Source organism: Papio anubis, chromosome 3 (assembly GCF_008728515.1).
Source record: "Papio anubis isolate 15944 chromosome 3, Panubis1.0, whole genome shotgun sequence".
Taxonomy (NCBI): Eukaryota; Metazoa; Chordata; class Mammalia; order Primates; family Cercopithecidae; genus Papio; species Papio anubis.
This window is the reverse complement of record NC_044978.1, coordinates 130,999,961-131,020,597: the sequence shown is the minus strand read 5'-3', so window position 1 is coordinate 131,020,597 and position 20,637 is coordinate 130,999,961. Positions and strand designations below refer to the sequence as shown.

The window sequence follows — 20,637 nt, the reverse complement described above, 5'->3', positions numbered from 1 at the left end:
ACAAGAAGGAAAAAATGAGAATACTCAATGGATCAAAATACTACATAAATTATTTCTGTCCCAAAATCTCTTCCTTGAACTGTACCTTTCCAAAACCACAGCATTCTCTTTGATATTGGCTCATTTTTAATCAAAGCTGTTTTGCATTCACGAATTTTCTTCCAAGGTAATCACTAGCTCAAAGAATCAGAGACATGGGCATAGGGCGGGGCAAAACTGGTTCTACACCAGTTTAAGAGCACTGCTTTTCACAACGGAAAACTTTCCCTCCCCAGAGTCAAAGAGATCCACCAAAAACCAGCTTCATATTAATCTTGGGAACAATCTGACTTTGCTTCTTTATTCATTTTTCAAAGCTTCATTAACATTAATTTTAGTCAAATTCAAAAGTTAAAAACTGTGGGAGAGTTGACTGAACCTACTTTCCTTCTGCAGTTTGTCTATAAATCCTTTCTTTTGAGAAGCTCCGTGCTCAGCCACCAGATTCAACTCTCCCAAAGAAGCAAGTTCAACTCCCCCACTCCCACGCATACACCCCTGCCCCAGGGTGGAGAAGGGCCAGGGGTTCTCAGGTAGCATCAGGTGATTTTTTTTAACTGGCTAATCCCTGATGGTATTTGAAGGTATGTATATTTTCCTTTCTAGAATTCAGGGATTTGCTTCAATGAGAGGGTTAGCAGCAGAGGCGGGGAATCAGACAAAGCCCTCCTTTTTCCTGTATTCATCAACATCACTCCTCAGTATAAAGCACTGTTAATCCTTGCAGGAAAAAAAAAAAAAAGTCTACAAACTGTTACGTTAATCAGTTGCTAGTTTTTATACTTCTATAAAATAGTCTGGATGCACTTTCCATCAGAGTCCAGTAACTAAAGTCATGTTCTGTAACTATTTCACATTAAAGAAAGCAAGTTTGTTGCAATTTCCACAAGGAAGTATATTCAATGTGTCTGTTATGTTTATAGGTTCCAAAGAAAGCACACACTTATCTGAGAGCCCAGACACAGCATACTATCCGCTTTAACTGACATGACATTTCTCAGTGACCACCTTTCTCCACAACTCTGGGAACACAATAAACCAAATATTCATTGTTTTCAAAATATAGCCCCCCAAATTTAAATTTTAAAAGCATTTAATTCGCATTTTAGTCAAGAAATGTCTTCCAGCTTTAAGAGAAGAAATCAACCACAAAACAAATTTCCTACTCTTAGGTTTTAAAATGAGGTAGAGGAATATACAACCTTAATTTATAAAAGTCCACAAGCCAAGAAATACTTAGGTAATCTCTCAATTCAAAGTACTTCTAGCTTATGTAGGGGAGACTAAAATGTGGGAGACAATATCTTGCCTTAAGGAGTGAACTACAGGGACGGGAATACACTGCCTAATCAATTTGCATAAAAAATTAAGTCATATATCACCCATCAATATCAAATCAGGAATCAAACTAAACAACGCACAATGAAACTAGTGTGGTTAAACACCGAGCTATGAATCGTAAGTACAATGAGTCTGTCAGTCTAAATTAATTGTCTCAAGAGCAAACAAACACTAATGCATAGCACATGGTTCACTACCTGAGCTTTTACATCACAGGTGATGTTTCGGTTTCTCTTAGCACTACTCAGGGCAACGTGGCCCAGCCTTAGAGTTTCCCTGAAGTCCCAAAATATATTGAATCTTCTCCATATATTCTCTCTTTGGATCTCAAAGATTACCTTCTCTCCCATAGAGCACAATATCTGAATGAACTTGGACCACATTCCAGGTGTAACCAAAGAAAACGGACATTTACAAAATGTGAGATATACTCCCAACACACAAGGAAAACAGCAGACGTAACAGTCTTGTGACTGTTCCTAGTTCCAGGGAATGTCGGAAGGCCAGGTAGAGGATCAGAAATAACCACAATTCATCTATTTTAATTGCTGGCAAGCTGAACCACCACATTGATAACTCAGGATTATTACATATTACAAACAACCAATTTTAGCAGGAATCATTCTTTGTACTGTTATACTGAGGCTTGGCAGCTCCCTTTAACATCTCACCTCAGCATTAAAGAGGAAGCACGTAAGGGAGGAAGTGTGCAAAGCAGATCTGGAGTCAGGCGTTGCTCCACCTTTGTGACCTCAAGCAAGAAACAGCCAGGCAGGACCTCAGTTTCCTTAACTAACAAATGTGGATAATAAAAGTACTTACCTATTTAGGTGCCCGAGAAGAGTCAAAGAGCTAATCCAATTAAAGTTGCTTAACGCTGTGCCTGGCACACAGCAGTGTCCAATTTAGCTTGTGTCTCATTTTATTTTTATCATTAGTTTAAGAGCGCTGGCATTGAATCTCTCACACCTGGGTTCAAATCCCTGCGCTATATTACTGAGCTCTGTCACACAGCATTTACTAACTTCTTAGATCAAGGTATCTTAATGGAAGATTTTGTGCCATAGACCTCTGTAGCAGTCTGATGAATAACACCACTATCAGAATAATGTTTTTAAATACATTAAATAAAATACATAAGAATACAAAGGGGCCAGATTATATAGACAAGCACCTATTAAAACATTTAAAAGAAATTAATAGTACAGTACTGTTTTTCTTTACGACTGAATTAAGCAAGATAAAGCAGTTCCTTAATTTCCTGAGTGGAAAGCGCAAAAGTTATCTGAAGATATCTGCAACAATTGTAATAAGATTATGAAAAGACACATAGTTTCTATTTGTGATAACATCACCAGGACTGGTACTATAGTTTTATCTCTATTCCTACTTTAAAAAAAAAAAAAAAACACTAAATTTCAGTTAGAGGTTAACAAAGATAGAGACGCAACTTCTGTTTCTCATCCAAGTTCTCCTACTACTTGGCCCCAGATTAAGAACCACTTTCTTAAAACTATCAATAAAATGGAGGCAGAGGATAAACCACTGGGTTGAGAGGAAGAAATATAAAAAGCAGGTAGCACATGGGAGATACTCTACACAGAGAAGCTCTTTCCTTCCTAGAAAGTTCTACTTCGTAGGAAAAAAAATTCAGTCTCATCCAGCCCAAACATGAACATTTAACATTCATTTCTCTCCATGATCTGAGTCTTCAGACGTGAAATTTGTTAAGTCTTCTGAGACCTCCCAAAATCACTGTTCTACATCAAATATCAGCTTGAAGAGCCCTATTATTTTTAAATATGAGACCAAACTGCTTTCCAGCAAAACACAGTTGAAAGAGAATGCATATATAACTCCTAAGTCTCCCTTAGCACCAACTGCTGTCAAAACTAAAAATCGCACAGAACAGTTTGGATAATAATCACTAATGCCTTGTCATCACTCTTCTTTAACGCTCATTACAAAACCAGTAACAAACCATGGAAAGACAGGGCTTGAGGTTCTTACAATAGCGCTCCTCTGACAGCAACTGCAGTTCATTATCCTCTCTCCCCTTCACCACCCTAGCGCGTTCCCGGTCTTTGCCTACTCAGCAGATTCACGTAAGCGGGGCCGTTTTATGTGGAATCGTACATTCTAGCAGTAAAATTTTCACTCACCAGGCAAATTCTCACCCATCCTCTCCAAGGTGAACTATGTTTTACATTAATCGTATTTCTAAACTTCCCCTCGAGACAACAAGCAAGAAATCCAGAGAACCGAAGGGTAGGCGCACAAAGAACCGAAATGGAAATTTAGGCAAGGGTGGACAAGTGAAATGAACTTAATGTCCGGGAAAATAACAGTTCTGGGGGAAGAAGGGGGCTATCTAATTTTAATCTTCACATTAACTCCATCCTTCTCTCCGCTATGCAGAAATTGTTCAGCATGTTCTCCAAACTGTTTTTTATCTGACATTTAGTCAAGCCACAGCCTCGGGAATGATAAGAAGGCAATGACAAAGCTGCTTCCTGCCGGTCTCCTTCCCCGCACCCTGCCCGCCCCCGCAACCTTCAGCTCCCCTCGCCACGAATGCGTTTAAAAAGTTTCTCCGGTACCCGGCTTACCTTGACTGGGCTGCCATAATTCAGCTTATAGAGCCAGGGGTCTTCCGTCCATGAGCGCCTTCACCCCGCGGGCCCTGCTGCCAGCGCCGCGCTCACCATTTGGCGGAGCCGGGCGAGTACGCGTCCCGGCGCGGCGCCCCGATGTTACGGGACTACCTGCTCTCCAGCCCCGGGCGTCCTCGGCGCAGCCCCGGGCTCGGCCCGTATTGGCTCGCGCTAATCCTGATGGACATCCGGGCACTGGGGCCTCTGCGGCGATCTGCACTCCAGACGAGCCTGGGGAGCGCCGCGTCCGAATCCGGAGCGAGCGAGCGCCCCCGGCGCAGTTTCTGAGAAGGGAAAGCCAACGGGCCCCCACGCTCGAAGACCGCCGGCGCCCAGCGCCTGCCCAGCAGCAGGACAACGCGGGCCACAGTTAGAAAGGAAAAGAAATCGCCTCTCGGCTCCCTTGAAGTTGTCCGAGTCCGCCGGGATACCCCCTGTCAAGAAAGTTGCGGTGGTACGGCCCGCCTCCTTAAATGGGCAGGGCGCTCGGCGGCCCGAGCCGGAGGCAGGCAGCAGGCGGCAGGCAGGGTCGGGCAGGGGGCAGAACCCGGGCGCCGACCAGCCCCGCCTGCGGGCTCCTCGCGAGTGCTCTCTTGCCAGGTTCTAACTACGTACAGACACCCACCGCTGGAATACACAGTACCCGGCCGCTCAGAACTCCAGCTCCAATTTGAATATTTGTTGAATAATATGGGGCCCCAAGAGGCGGCAGTGAGCAGGAACAAGACCGCGGCAGTAAACCAAAAGTTCGCTACTTTTGATCCTTCCAGTGCTTGAGCTCAGGAAACGGGCACACTTGGTGTTACTTTGCTTTCAGTTTTGATTTCCTTACAGAGAGACAAATATTTACAAAACATCTCGCCTTTTTTGGACTACACGTAGATTACAGGAAAAACAGTAACTCATTTTGGTCTTAAGCAATGAAGGGATTGACAAGAAGCAAACAAAAAACTTGAGCATGCAATATAGTAAGTCCTATACGAAGCACAAACGAAATCACTTCCTACTCAGAAGACCATGGAAAGCGTTTAAGCCGTCTCAAACGCAGGAAAATACTTGGATGAGCAGGGATGGAGGGAGGTTGTGCTTCAGCATCTCATAGGGACCAGTACACTGGAGGAGCTGAAGACTCTTAGATGAATAATGAATAACTGCCTGCACTGTGGACTCTCCATTTCTTCTACCTAAAATCATGACAACATTGCCTCGTCTCATAAAGAGGTAGTCCAGACTGTATTACTAAATCGTCGTGTAATACAAACATGTTAATGCCTGGCACTAAAACGACAATGCTGGCAGGGAGGCCCAAGGCATCTCTATCAAGGGTTCTCAAAGTGTGTTTACTCGATTCTTGGGAGTCCCCAAGACCGTCTCAGAGGTCAGAACTATTTTTAGAATAACACAAAGACATTGTCTTTTCAGTGTGCTGACATTTGCACTGATGGTGCAAAAGCAATTATGGGGAAACTGCTGGCGCCTTCGCACTAATCAAAGCAGTGGCAGCAAATGAAACTAGTAGTCACTGCATTCTTCACTACCACACGTTAGGTTTTTTTCTTTTTAAGCCAGTTTCCTTTATGATTGTCTTTAATGAAGCAAGCAGTCAGAATTATTACTTTCATTAAATCTTGACCCTTGAGCATGGGTCTTTTTGATGTTCTTTGTGACAAAATGGAAGTACCCATGAAGCAGTCCACTGCACACTGAAGTACAATGGCTGTCTAGAAGAAAAGCACTTGTGTGACTGAGTTGCAAGCTGAGCTAGCTGTTTTTTCATGGACTACCATTTTTACTTGAACAATTCACAAACCGTAGTTATTCTGACTTGGGTATTTGGCAGACATTTTATTAAAAATGAACAAAGTTGAGCCTGTTTCTTTGAGGAAAACAATTGACAGTACTTATTGCCAATGATGAAATTTGAGCTTTCAAGCACTTTGGAAGACTTTTTACATCTGCCACATAATCTTGCCAGCTTCATTCACCAATACTTAAAAGACTTTCCTGATGAGATCAGGGTGACAGTGATCAAAGTTATATGAGAAGATCTGCCTTAGTTTCCAAATGACCAATGGTATAACAAAATCATACATGGGTAGGCCGGGTGCAGTGGCTCACGCCTGTAATCCCAGCACTTTGGGAGGCTAAGGCAGGCAGATCGCTTAAACTCAAGAGTTTGATACCAGAGCCAGAACAACACGGTGAGACCCCATTTCTATCAAAAACACAAAAAATTAGCTGGGCGTGATGGTACCCATCTGTGATCCCAGAAACTTGGGCGGTAGAAGTTGCAATGAGCTGAGATTGTGCCACTGCGCCCCAGCCTGGGTGACAGAGTGAGACTCCCTCTTAAAAACCAAAATCATGCATGGATGAAAGACACACTGAAAAAAAGTGCAAAGCGGACCAACTGATTTTAATGTATCAAAGGTTTAGTTTTTTAAAAAAGCTCATTTCAGATTCCACAATGCAATTAACCTTTAAGAAACTACCACTTACGGAGGTTTGGTATAATATCAAAGAAGGTATTAAAAGTACTCATCCTCTTTCTGTGTGAAGTTGAATTTTCTTTATAGACTTCAACCAAAACAACACTGCAACAGATTGAATAGAGAATCAGATTCAATCTGGTTGGGCATCCCAAATCTGAAAATCTGAAATCCAAAATGCTCCAAAATCCAAAACTTTTTGAGTACTGACATGACGCTCAAAGGAAATGCTCACTGGAACAAGAATATATACTGCAAATATTCCAAAATCAGAAAAAATCTGAAATCCAAAACAATTCTGGTCCCAAGCATTTTGGATAACCTGTATGAGAATCTAGCTGTCTTCTATTAAGCTAGACAGTAAAGAGATTTGCATGAATGTAAAATAATGCCATTCTTTCTCAATAATTTTTTTAATTTTGGAAAATCGGTTTTATAAAGGTTTTATTTAGGTCAATATATAGTGGCTTTTAAAAATAAATATTTTAAATACCTCAATTTTAATTTTTAATATAGTAAATAACAATATATAAAATGTACATATACAAAAGCTCTTTGGGTTTCAAAATAATTGAGGTGCAAAATTATTCCACATCATTTGCTAATACTTCCATGTCTCCCTCACCTCTCCACACTCATCAAGTCGTCTTTTAATTAAAGGTGTTAATACATTACAGCTATTCCATGTAACCTCTTAGCACCTAGATCAGTTTTAGCAAAATGTGGTCAAACCGCCTGGGGCATATGTTAAACACAGACTCCAGATCCTAGTTGCAGAACTACTGACATAGAATCCTTGTGGGGTGAGGTCCCAGGGATATGCATTTCAATAAATTCTACAGGTGATGCTTGTGGTCTGCTTATATTTGAAAACCATTTACCTAGATCATGCTTATTTAGAAAATAATTTTAAGAGGTTTTTGATTCAGTATTGATTTATAATCCTTCAATCATTTTAAGGACCATAATTGGCCAGCACTTATTTTCATTTGTAAGAAATCTGTATCAGACAACAAAATACATTTGTACACATATTTTCTTTTGCAATAGTAAAGTGGTAAGCCTTCAAGGAAACCAGGCAAAAGTCTACTCTCAAGAATTTTTTGGTAGCTGTTTTTCCCCATTTTTCTCTTGCTGTTTTATCTATACCAACCGTGATCTTTATGCTATAAACAAATTAGTATCAGACATAATTGCTGAAAAAAAATTTCATCATAGCACTTACTCATAAAATGTCCACTTAGCAAAGGTTAAAAATGTAACATTGATAATATTAAAATTATACTTTTTGAACTATGTTAATTGATCTGACAGCACATAAATACGAGGAAATAGACCAGGCATGGTGGCTCATGCTTGTAATCCCAGCGCTTTGGGAGTGCAAGGTAAAAAGATTGCTTGAGGGCAGGAATTTGACACCAGCCTGGGCAACATAGCAAGTCCTTGTCTCTATTAAAAAACAATTTAAAAATTAGCTGGATATGTAGTTCTAGCTACTTGGGAGGCTGAGGCAAGAAGACTGCTTGAACCCAGGAGTTCAAGGCTGCAGTGAGCTATGAGGGAACCACTAAACACCAGCCTAGATGACAGGGCAAGACCTAATCTCAAATAAATGAATAAGTAAATGGAAAGTATTTTTTTAATATAGCAAATATTTACCCCCAAAGACACATGGAATCAATACCAGATTAGAATTACACCTGAGATTGCCTGGGATCTCAAAATGGTTTGTAATGTAAATTAATGGGAGTAATTTGAAACAAGTGGGATGGTACTAGATTTATAATACATCTAAAATTACTAAGTATAGGAGAAATGGTTTGTGACTTGGATACTGTATATGGCTAAAAAAGCACCACAAAACAAACATGGGCATTATTATTTCCAAGTGTTTTGAAAACACCATTGTATCCAACCTACCATCTTGATCAGCAGTGAAACTGAACAAAAAGCCATTCTTAACCTTTGAGGGGCACAGTATTCTTTGGCTTTCTGATGACATTTGAGGACACTGAAGCACAACCTTTGTTAAACTTCCATGCAGTTTGATTCCTCTGAAACCCATTTAGGAAGCACGTGAGGCTCCATAGATTTCAGGTTAAGAATCTCTGGACCCGGTCCTGCCAATTTACCCTACAAATAAGGAGTAACATCGCCTGTTAATCTTTATTGCCCAGCTGGGCACGGTGGCTCATGCCTGTAATCCCAGCACTTTGGGAGGTTGAAGTAAGCGGATCACTTGAGGTTAGGAGTTTGAGACCAGCCTGGTCAACATGGTGAAACCCTGTCTCAAGAATCCTGGCATGCGCCTGTAGTCCCAGCTACTCAGGAGGCTGGAGCGGAAGAATTACTTGAACCTGGGAGGCAGAGGTTGCAGTGAGCCAAGCAGTGAGCCACTTCACTCCAGCTTGGGCAACACAGCAAGACTGTCTCTGAAAAAAAAAAAAGAAAGCAAGAAAGAAAGAAAGAAAAAGAAACAATTTAAACAGGTTGCCTTATTTGGAACTCTAAAATACCTCATTCAACGTATGCATTTGTACCACAATAGTCATTCAACCATTCTACTCTTTGTAGCATTTTTGTCTAAAAGTTACATAGGTCAAATCCCCTAAGAACTGCTACTTCATTTCAATGGAATGTTTAACCAGGACACTGCTAAAATCACTTTGCCAAAAGAAGGGTGCTCAAGGTTGTCACTGAAGATCTCAAATGAAGCAGACACAGGAAAAGGGAGGAGATAAAGGAGGAGAATAAAAATGGGCACTCCCCAGAAGGCAGACAGCAAGGAGGGCAGCAATAAGCACCACTGGAAATTAACTGGCTCTCCCTTCAGCTGTGACCTCAACACAAAGGAGTCCTCCTATCCTTATTTCACACTTTCCAGGTTCTCTGCCTTTATCTTTAAACTAGGGTTATCTGGAGATTCTCACGAACGAAGGGCAAAGAGGGTTTGAAGTAAATCTATTTCTAGATCCTTAATATCCAAATGTCCTCTTTCTTACAACCAGGATTCAGGCTCTCACTTCCCACTTGCTTTTCTCCACTTGAAACAGAAAAGCACGAGCCGGGTACGGTGGCTAACGCCTGTAATCCCAGCACTTTGGGAGGCGAAGGCAGGTGGATCACAAGGTCAGGAGATCAAGACCATCCCGGCTAACACAGTGAAACCCCGTCTCTACTAAAAATACAAAAAATTAGCCAGGCATAGTGGCGTGCGCCTGTAGTCCTAGCTACTTGGGAAGCTAAGGTAGGAAAATCACTTGAACCTGGGAGGCGGAGGTTGCAGTGAGCTGAGATTGCACCACTGCACTCCAGCCTGGGCAATAGAGCAAGACTCCATCACAGAAAAAAAAAAAAAAAGTAGAAAAAGGAAAGCAGTCCTCTCATCCACCCCAAATAAATATTAAAATGGTGCATTGCTCCAGGTGTAAATACCTCCGAGACCCCCAAAGTAACAGTTCTCTGTAGAAGGAGAGTCCCCGAGGTTAAATCAATATTAATAGATAGATCCTCATTAAACACGTCCAGGTAACAAGCTTGTGGCAACGTCCCCATGCCTGACTGTATACAAATTAGAATTATGAAATGAGATGGATAGGGCCATCAGAAGTTGGACTTTCTCTAATAAAGTAAATCTGATTCAACTGTTTGGTTCGAGAATAAAGATTTACAGTTTTTCAACATTCTTGTAGGAGGTATACAAGCAAAACCATGTATAGAAATTACTGCTCAACTTTACCTCTTCACTCAATGTCTTTTTCTTTACCTGATTTGGTCTACAATTTTCCATATCTCCTCCTATTTGTGCATTAATAAAACATGCCCTTCCTTACCCTAATACCCTGATCAATCAGGGATATTAGCCTACAATATACCAATTACTTACTATCAGTCTACAAACAAGCTCAAGTTCCCCCACTTCCTCTGCAACACACACACAGAGTTTATTTTTTAATAAATGTTTTATTTTAGAATAACTTTAGATTTACAGAAAAGTTGCAAAGGATTATACCCCCAGCCAGTTTCCTCACTGTTTACATCTTACACTACAACTGGTAACTTGCCAAAACTGAGAAACCAACATTAGTATGTTACTATAAACTAAACTTTAGATTTTATTTTGATTTTACCAGTTTTTCCATCAATGACATCTTTCTGGTCCAAGATGCAACCCAAGGTATCCTAAAACTGCATTACTTCTCAGTTTTTCCTTGTTTTTCATGACTGACAGTTTTAAGGAGTTTGGGCTGGCTATCCTGTCCTTTATCTGGTTTTGGCTGATGTTTTCCCTTCAAAGGAGGGAGACAATGAAGCAGACACAGGAAAAGGGGTGGCAATAGCTATACATATTTGAAATTCTTCTCTAAGAAAGATTTGCCTCTTCTCCATTTATTTATTCATTCAATTATGTATTTATATGAGCATGGTCTCACAGATATTTCCTTTGGACTTTGTGTCATAATCCACTACATGATTGATTTTGTTGTCAGATCGTTCCAGCCTTGGCCACTGGGAGCCCCTTCAGGTTGGCTCCTTGCCCCATCCTTTTGTGTTTCGAGCACTCCTTCCTTTCTGTTACTACAGGATGCTCCAGGCTCATCATCTATTTTCCCTACCCGCGTCCCAGAACAAGCCATTTCTCCCAATACATTGGTTTCTTCCCCGTAAGCGCTACCACCCAGTCTCCTTCTGCCATCACTACCAAGCTTCTTACACCAAGAGAAGTCGGCTCCCTTTGTGATGCCAGTGACCACCTCCCATGAAAGGCTCTCCGCAGACTTTGGGCAACTCAATCTTATTTTACAATTCTTTCTGCTCACACATCCAGGATCCAGGATAGAGCTCAAACAAACCTTACTTGTCTCTTCTCAATCTAAATGCTGTCTTGTACAGTATCATCAGTAACTCTCTAAATGTGTAACTCCGACCGAAATTTCTCTCTGTAACTCCAAGACTATTCTTTCCAGCTGCCCCAAAACAGTTTCCTGGGCATGAAAAGGCACTTGGAAGGTTGTCCAAAATAGAACATGTTCTTATTGTGTCTACACAATAAGATCCACCCCATCTGGATGCAGTTACAACAGATGCTGAGAGATACCTATCAATGAGCCTTAGCTGCTTCTAGGGTAAGGGGTGGTTTCTCCATACAGGAAGAAGACAATATCTCCTTCACCAAAGAAGGGATTAGAAGACTAGGGGAAAAGTGTGTTTAGTCAGTTCCTTCCTTGGGAACAAAAGCAGAAGGCAGAATTCAAAGAGAGCGTCCTATGAGCAGATCAGGAGGGACTTGGCTAACGCAAAACTAAAACATTGTATATTTTATCTTGTGTGTTTTAACTGGGAAGATCAGCAATAAACCCCTTAAAATAAGATCAGCCTCATTAATAATTTGTTGAATAGCAAACATCAGTGAGTGTGAAGGAGTAGTGATGCCTTTCAAAAGGAAAGGGAAACAGGGAAGAGAAAGAGACAGCCTGAGAAATGGCCCGAGGCCAGACCAGGCCAGAATTAATCTGAATGGCCCCAATTCCAACCCACTCCTTTCCTCCTGGCCCTTCATTTATGCACCCATCACCAATCATCCAAACTAGAGATCGTTTTCCTGGCTTGTTTTCCACACGTATTGCTACCAAAATCCCGAGATTTCTTGGGATAGTGAAAGTAGAGGGATGGGAGTGGGAAGAGCTCACTTTAGATACTTCTCTTTATTTCTGAATTTCTAACACTGATCTCTAATTCCTCCCACCACCACTACCACCCCCTCCACTGAATAAGCTTTCACCTTCTTGTTTTACAAAAAATACTTAATGACAAGGAAGACATTCATAATATTAGAGTTTTTTGATTAATAAAAAAGCAGGTACAAAATAAAATAATTTTTAAAAGAAAAAAAGCAGGTACAATACAGTATGATGGTTAGTATCCCACTTTGTCAAAACTGAATGAAATATGTGTATTCAAAAGATTGACACGGCCTCTGTAGCAAAATGCTAGCAGTAGGTATCTCTGAATGGAACAATCAGATGACTTATTTTCTTCTGGGCATTTAAAAATTGTCTAAATGTTATAAAATGAACACACACCTGTTTCTGTAGTCACAAAAGAAAAAGAATCACAATTATTGTAAAAACAAAACAACTATAATCAAGTCTTAGCTCCAGGAAGGAGATAAGGGTCATCTAATCCACTTCCCCATGCAAGAAGGCTCTTTCTCTAGAGAGACTAGCTTGTTTGCATGTCTCCAGGGACATCTGTTGTCATTACAAGCAGCTCCTTCCACAGCAGGCCAATGATGAGGATTGGAAAATTCTATCTCCCAGGAAGCTAAAATTGGCTTCTCTAGAGTCCTGTTCCATTAGTTCTACTTCTGCCCTCTTGATACTAACATAGTTGTCCACTCAGCTTTCTTGTTTTTTGTCTTTTGTTTTTTTTTTTTTTTTTTTTTTTGAGATGGAGTTTTGCTCTTATTGCCTAGGCTGGAGTGCAATGGCGCAATCTCAGCTGACTGCAATCTCTGCCTCCTGGGTTCAAGCAATTCTCCTGCCTCAGCCTCCTTAGTAGCTGTGACTACTGGCATGTGCCACCCACACCTGGCAAATTTTTTGTATTTTTAATAGAGACAAGGTTTCTCCATGTTGGCCAGGCTGGTCTCGAACTCTTGACCTCAGCCTCGGCATCCCAAAGTGTTGGGATTACAGGCGTGAGCCACCACGCCCAGCCTCACTCAGCTTCTTATGCCTACTGTTTGATGGTATATCTTTTTCTATCCTTTCCTTTTCTCTTAAGTATGCTTTTTTTTTTTTTTTTTTGAGACGGAGTCTCGCTTTGTCACCCAGGCTGGAGTGCAGTGGCGCAATGTTGGCTCACTGCAAGCTCCACCCTCTGGGTTCACGCCATTCTCCTGCCTCAGCCTCCTGAGTAGCTGGGACTACAGGCGCCTGCCATCACGCCCAGCTTATTTTTCGTATTTTTAGTAGAGACGGAGTTTCACCGCGTTAGCCAGGATGGTCTCGATCTCCTGACCTTATGATCCACCTGCCTCAGCCTCCCAAAGCGCTGGGATTACAGGCGTGAGTCACTGCGCCTGACCCAAGTATGCATTTTTAAATATTTAGAATGCATGTGCCTTAGTCCATTTCCTGCTACCTATAACAGAATACCTGAAACTGGGTAATTTATTTTAAAAAGGAATTTATTCCTTAGAGTTATGGAGGCTGGGAAGTCCACAGTTAAGGGGCCACACCTGATGAAAGCCTTCTTGCTGGTGGGGACTCTAGAGTCCCAAAGTGACACAGGGTATCACATGGTGAGGGAGCTGAGCATGCAAACGTGCTGCTGTAGGTCTCTCTTCCTCTTATAAAGCTACCAGTTCAGGCCAGGCTCGGTGGCTCACACCTGTAATCCCAGCACTTTGGGAGGCCGAGGCAGGTGGATCACCTGAGGTCAGGAGTTCGAGACAAGTCTGGCTAACATGGTAAAACCCCATCTCTACTAAAAATAACAAAATTAGCCCGGCATGGTGGTGGGCACCTGTAATCCCAGCTACTTGGGAGACTGAGGCAGGAGAATCACTTGAACCTGGGAGGCACGGTTTGCAGTGAGCTGAGATTGTGCCACTGCACTCCAGCCTGGGCGACACAGCAAGACTCCCACTCAAAAAAAAAAAAAAAAAAGAAAGCCACCAGTTCTCCTCTCATGGTAGCCCATAAACTCATTAATCTTGAATGAATTCATCCATGAGGGCAGAGCCTTCATGATCCAATCACCTCTTAAAGGCTCCACCTTTCAATATTGTCACATTGGGTTTAAGTTTCAACATAAATTTTTGTGGGTTTTTTTTTTTTTTTTTTTTTGAGAAAAGGTCTCATTCTGTTGCCCAGGCTGAAGTGCAGTGGTGCAATCTCAGTTCACTGCAGCCTCGGTCTCCCGGGCTCAAGCAATCCTCCTACCTCAGCCTCCTCAGTAGCTGGGGCTACAGGCACACGACACCACACCTGACTAATTTTTTGTAAAGACTGGTTTTTACCATGTTGCCTAAGCGGATCTCAAACTCCTAGACTCAGGTGATCCACCTGCCTTGGCCTCCCAAAGTGCTGCGATTACAGGTGTGAGCCACCACGCCTGGCCTGGAGACAATTTCTTACAGGATATCTAACACCATTCCCAATTCGGACCAACTTCAGTAGCCTTATCATTCACCAAACCTCCCTCTGTCCCCTCCCCACCCCTTTCCCATGAACACCCTCCAGCCCCACACTTCTCTAATGCCATCAACCTTTTGCAGAGAGTATTTTCTCTTCATTAGAATGCCCCTTTCCCCCTTCTCCAGCTGAAGAACCCCTACTATTATCCAAACCCTAACAAATGCAGCTCTTCTCAGAAGCCTTCTCTGATAGCTTATCCTTCACTCTACCCAACACAAGCTCCTAGTTCACATGCATATCAAGTCATGAGGTTGGATGGGATCAAGGGGAGTGTTTGCTTGTTTGAGCGGAAAGGCAGCCAAAAAAAAATGCAGCCAAAAGGTAATTTCTGAAACACAGAACTGTGAAGAACTCTGTTGCAGCTGGTAAGATTCCCTCTTACACATGTGTTTGCAGGTGAGATCTGCCCCCAGATTGCACAATCTGGGGTTCTCTCATTACATAATCAGTGGACTCTGATCCAGATTCACAAATGGAGCAAGTAAGGATCAGTGAACAATTTCCAACATTTAAAAAAATCCAAAGGAAACCACATATCTGACCATGAGAAGTGTGTGAAGGACTCCACTCTGGGCCTTCCTGGAGCTTATGCCAACTCAGTGTGCTAGCACCAGTGAGCCCCACACTGATCAGGAAGTCTAATTAGCAACTTCGTGTGTTTTGATTAATTCAAGTAAGAAAACAAATGGTTGTTTAAATATAGTTTATTTAGTAGAGGGACTCTTTTTTAGTGCCTTCAGGCAATTTAGTGTGCAGTTGAGTTAGAACCTGTGTTTTAGTGTCTTGTCACTTAAAGTGACGCTGCAGAGCAGCAGCTCTAACAGGAGAGGCCTATGAGAAATGCGGCCTTAGGTTCCATCCCAGTTTTCTGAATCAGAATCTGGTTTGTTTGTTTTGATAAAACGGAATCTTGCTCTGTCTCCCAGGCCGGAGGGCACAATCTCAGCCCACTGCAACCTCTGCCTCCCGGGTTCACATGATTCTCCTGCCTCAGCCTCCCGAGTAGCTGGGATTACAGGCACACACCACCACGTCCAGCTAATTTTTTTTTGTATTTTTAGTAAAGATAGGGTTTCACTATATTGGCCAGGCTGGGTTTCGAACTCCTGACCTCATAATCCACCTGCCTCAGCCTCCCAAAGTGCTGGGATTACAGGAGTCAGCCACCGCGCCTGGCCCAGAATCTGCATTTTAACAAAATTCCAAGGTGATTCATACACTCATTGAACTCTGAGAAGCACTGCACTATAAAATCTATGACGTTTAGGAATTCCATAAACTCTCAAAGACCAGTGTTCAAAATTACTACCATTATTCAGTTTGAAACAGTCTCAGAACAGTATTGTGGCATAGTCATCTATGAGTTAGGGGCTTTTCCTGCCCTTGAAACAATCCCTAAATTTTTCTGAACACATATAAGGAAAGGGGAAGGATTTAGGAACTGGAAATTAAGAGATATTCCTCAATCTCTGCAGGGATGTTTTCCTCTTTTGTGGGAGAAAAAACTACATATATAGGCAAGCCACAAAGATCAGTAAATTACAGCTTATAAGTTATACTAAGATCCGGTCTCCTCGAACGTAAGAGAGGTTACACCAACTACTGGCATTTTCTGTAATACCTAGCCTGTCATAAATGTGCTGTTTTTATTCCTAGCAAACATTTGAATCCAAACAATTCAAAACCAAATTGGAGGTATGGATTTTACCTTCCACCTGAGGACTGAGGCTGTCTTTCAAAAAGTCAGGGGAGTTTTATTTGAGGCTTATTGGTTGTGGACTCTGTTTCCTACCTAGGTCACATGCAAAACAGGAAGATTAAAACTAAATCAAATCGGCTGGGCGCGGTGGCTCACACCTGTAATCCCAGCACTTTAGGAGGCCGAGGCGGGCGGATCACGAGGTCAGGAGATCGAGACCATCCTGGCTAATACGGTGAAACCTCATCTCTACTAAAAATGCAAAAAATTATCCCAGCGTGGTGGTGGGCGCCTGTAGTCCCAGCTACTCAATGGCTGAGGCAGCAGAATGGCGTGAACCCAGGGGGAAGAGCTTGCAGTGAGCCAAGATCACACCACTGCACTCCAGCCTGGGCAACAAAGCGAGACTCTATCTCCAAAAAAAAAAAAAAAACTAAATCAAATCAACATTTATTGAGCATTTATTATGTCTAAAGCCCATGCAACCCTATAGGAAAGCATGTTTTTTAAAAACTCTTTGTCTTCTGAGAACTTACTCAAAGAAAGGGCTACTCCATTTTCTAAATCCTAAATGTCTTGAAATTACAATGAATCTAGAGAACAAAAAGTTGATTAATAACCAATTATACATATTTTCATGATCAAGGACCTATATGTTATTGAGCTGATTAAATCTTGTCATTTTAAACATCATGTTTAAGAATTCATTTAAGAAAATTACAGAAGTTGTAGCAATAGAGTTTTTGAGGTTTACAGTATTTCCTATGTTCTCAGAAAGGAGGGGGTCTTCCCTTGCTAATCCAATTAGAACTTTGTGAAGGTCAGAACTCTCAGCTGGCAACTCTGCTCCCAACTGACAAACTTGTTAGTGCCCTTACAAGTCACTGACACCTCAAAGCTGGCCAGCTTCAGGCCTTACAACGCTTAACAACTTAGTGGGTCCCTACACTGTCACTTGAGAATTCACATAAAGATGCCTTTCTTCCCAATATGATCATGTTCCCTCAGTACACGTGGTTGAGACACTTAGTAACAATCTTAGATACCACAGTCCAGCAAAATGGCAAGGAAGGTGTTAGGAATTAATTTTGTAAGTAATATGAATTTACTGAGCATGCACAATATTCCTGGCTCTAAGTGCTTCCCCTATATTAAATTAATTCCAGGCATAAGCCTTTAAGCCAAGTACAATATCACCATCCTTGCTTCAGAGAGAAGAAAAATGAGGCCCTGAGAAAATGGGCAATTTTCTCAGTCATGCAAACTGGTAAGTGGTGGGACTGAGATATAAGCCTGCACTTGAGAGTCCCTAATCTTCATCACTATGCTGCAGTCTCTCTTGATAAGCTATTGTTACACTCTTGAGGAAGCAGTCATAGAATCCTATGACATTTTACAAGCCTTTGGAAAATCGCTTTTCCTGATATCTAGATATGTTTCAGCACAGCACTCCCAAATTTGATGTTACTTTCGAGCTCAGCTAGGCGGCTTCTGCAAAAGGTAAATAGTAATGTATTATCATGGTTGGTTTGGTTTTCTCAAGAAGTGTCTGAGGGCTGAAAGACAATTCAATACGTAGGACCAAAGCATCTACCATATTTCAATAATGGAAAAGATAAGGATGTAAAAAAAAAAAAGCAATTTGAAGTAAACATGAAAACCCAGTCCTGTTGGATTAATTTGTTGATTTATTTTCCAGATGTTTCAGGTACCATAAACACTGAAGTCTCTGTAGTGATGAGCAAACCACATTAAAGATGTAGTTAAGGGATGTCCACTGCACCCACATCCTTTAGAAAAAAAAAGTAGTAAAAAATTTCAGAGCTGAGAGTTAATGTTCTGAGTCTTAGGGGTAGTAGCCACAATTATGGAGGCTGGTATCCTCTAGGACAATCATTTTCATTTTGTGACTATAAAGTGATTTTAAAAGAACCTGAGTCAAAACAATTTCAACAGTATTTTTCTCTTTTTTACACAAATATATAGCTGCAGAAGGCTATATATGTTATGTTGGTTACATATTTCTTTTTTTTGTTTGTTTTTTGGAGACAGAGTCTTGCTCTGTTACCCAGGTTGGAGTGCAGTGGTGCCATCTCCACTCACTGCAAGCTCGCAAGCTCCGCCTCCCAGGTTCACGCCATTCTCCTGTCTCAGCCTCCTGAGTAGCTGGGACTACAGGCGCCTGCCACCACACACGGCTAATTTTTGTATTTTTAGTAGAGACAGGGTTTCACCATGTCAGCCAGAATGGTCTCCATATCCTGACCTCGTGATCTGCCTGCCGTGGCCTCCCAAAGTGCTGGGACTACAGGCGCCCACCACCACGCCCAACTAATTTTTATATTTTTAGTAGAGACAAGGTTTCACTATGTTGTCCAAGCTGGTCTCGAACTCCTGACTTCAGATGATCTGCCCACCTCGGCCTCCCAAAGTGCTGGATCACAGGCATAAGCTACCGCACCCAGCCTAGGTTACATATTTCTAATAAGCTCAAATAAGCAGATCACAGCTGAGGGAACAAAACAAAATAATAAATAAACAAATATTTTCCACCCAAACAGTTTTCTCAGTACTCATGCATTTATTCTCAGAGTTGAATCCAGTTCCTGGGAAACACACCATTTGGGGCAGCCTCACATTGCCTACATGTAATATTTAAGCTCTGTTTTTTTGATAAACCTTGATGACAGCAATTTCATATTACCCAAGTCGCCATTTACAAGATACTCCTTTCACTCCCATTCTTGCTGGCCACTAGTGGCTAGCAGTGTTGCTCATGAATGGCACCCCCTCTGAAATAACACTTGGGGTGTTCCAGGGATTCAAGAAGTTAGGTTCCCCTCTGGTGTGCAGCTCTCCAGAGATTAGTCTTGAGGCCTTACGTTTTCTTCCCACCACTTTGATATCAACAGCTGACCAAAGCTTTTTGGATATTACCAAAGAAGAGGGCCAGTGGTTCCTCCTGAAGGCATCTTGCTCTGTCTCCCACAGGTTAGGCAGTTTTTTGTTTTTGTTTTTGTTTTTTTAATAGGGACAAGGTCTCACTATACTTCCCAGACTGGTCTCGAACTCCTGGCTTCAAGCAATTCTGCCTAGGCCTCCCAAAGTGCTAGAATTACAGGTATAAGCCACCCCACCTGGCCAGTTTCACAGTCTTTTATTATTATTATCATTATTATACTTTAAGTTCTGGGATACATGTGCAGAATGTGCAGGTTACATAGGTATACACGTGCTAAGGTTGTCTGCTGCACCCATCGACCTGTCATCTACATTAGGTACTTCTCCTAATGCTATCCCTCCCCTAGTTCCCCACCCCTTGACAGGCCCCAGTGTGTGATGTTCCCCTCCCTGTGTCCATGTGTTCTCATTGTTTAATTGCCACTTAGGAGTCAGAACATGTGGTGTTTCGTTCTCTGTCCTTGCAATAGTTTGCTGAGAATGATAGTTTCCAGCTTCATCCATGTCCCTGCAAAGGACATGAACTGATCCTTTTTTATGTCTGCATAGTATTCCACGGTATATATGTGCCACATTTTCTTTATCCAGTCTATCATTGATAGGCATTTGGGTTGGTTCCAAGTCTTTGCTATTGTGAATAGTGCTGCAATACGCATATGTGTGCATGTGTCTTTATAGCAGAATTATTTATAATCCTTTGGGTATATACCCAGTAATGGGATTGCTGGGTCAAATGATATTTCTGGTTCTAGATCCTTGAGGAATCACCACACTGTCTTCCACAATGGTTGAACTAATTTACACTCCCATCAACAGTGTAAAAGCATTCCCATTTCTCCACATCCTCTTCAGCATCTGTTGTTTCCTGACTTTTTAATGATCACCATTCTAACTGGCAGGAGATGGTATCTCATTGTGGTTTTGATTTGCATTTCTCTAATGACCAGTGATGAGCTGTTTTTCATATGTTTGTTGGCTGCATAAATGTCTTCTTTTGAGAAGTGTCTGTTCATATCCTTCACCCACTTTCGGATGGGGTTGTTTTTTTCTTGTAAATTTGTTAAAGTTTCTTGTAGATTCTGGATATTAGTCCTTTGTCAGATGGATAGATTGTAAAAATTTTCTTCTATTCTGTAGGTTGCCTGTTCACTCTGATGATAGTTTCTTTTGCTGTGCAGAAGCTCTTTAGTTTAATTAGATCCCATTTGTCAATTTTGGCTTTTGTTGCCATTGCTTTTGGTGTTTTAATC

General features: G+C 41.7%; 1 protein-coding gene across 8 annotated transcripts in view; it reads right to left on the bottom strand.

Annotated features, from left to right (window-relative positions):
- The window catches only part of AFF1 (AF4/FMR2 family member 1), a 207,332-nt gene that overhangs the window by 131,119 nt on the left and 55,576 nt on the right, over positions 1 to 20,637 (bottom strand). Inside the window, exon 1 of one of the 8 annotated variants that reach the window (XM_031664594.1) lies at positions 3,990 to 6,745. The exons of 6 other annotated variants lie outside the window; for them this stretch is intronic. Coding sequence is in view for 1 of the 2 variants with exons in the window: in XM_031664588.1 (XP_031520448.1) it covers positions 3,990 to 4,006 (17 nt within the window). In the remaining variant the exon portion in view is untranslated. Of the gene's footprint in view, positions 1 to 3,989; positions 6,746 to 20,637 lie in introns of those variants that run through there. One more of the 8 variants, XM_031664588.1, reaches the window with a different exon arrangement.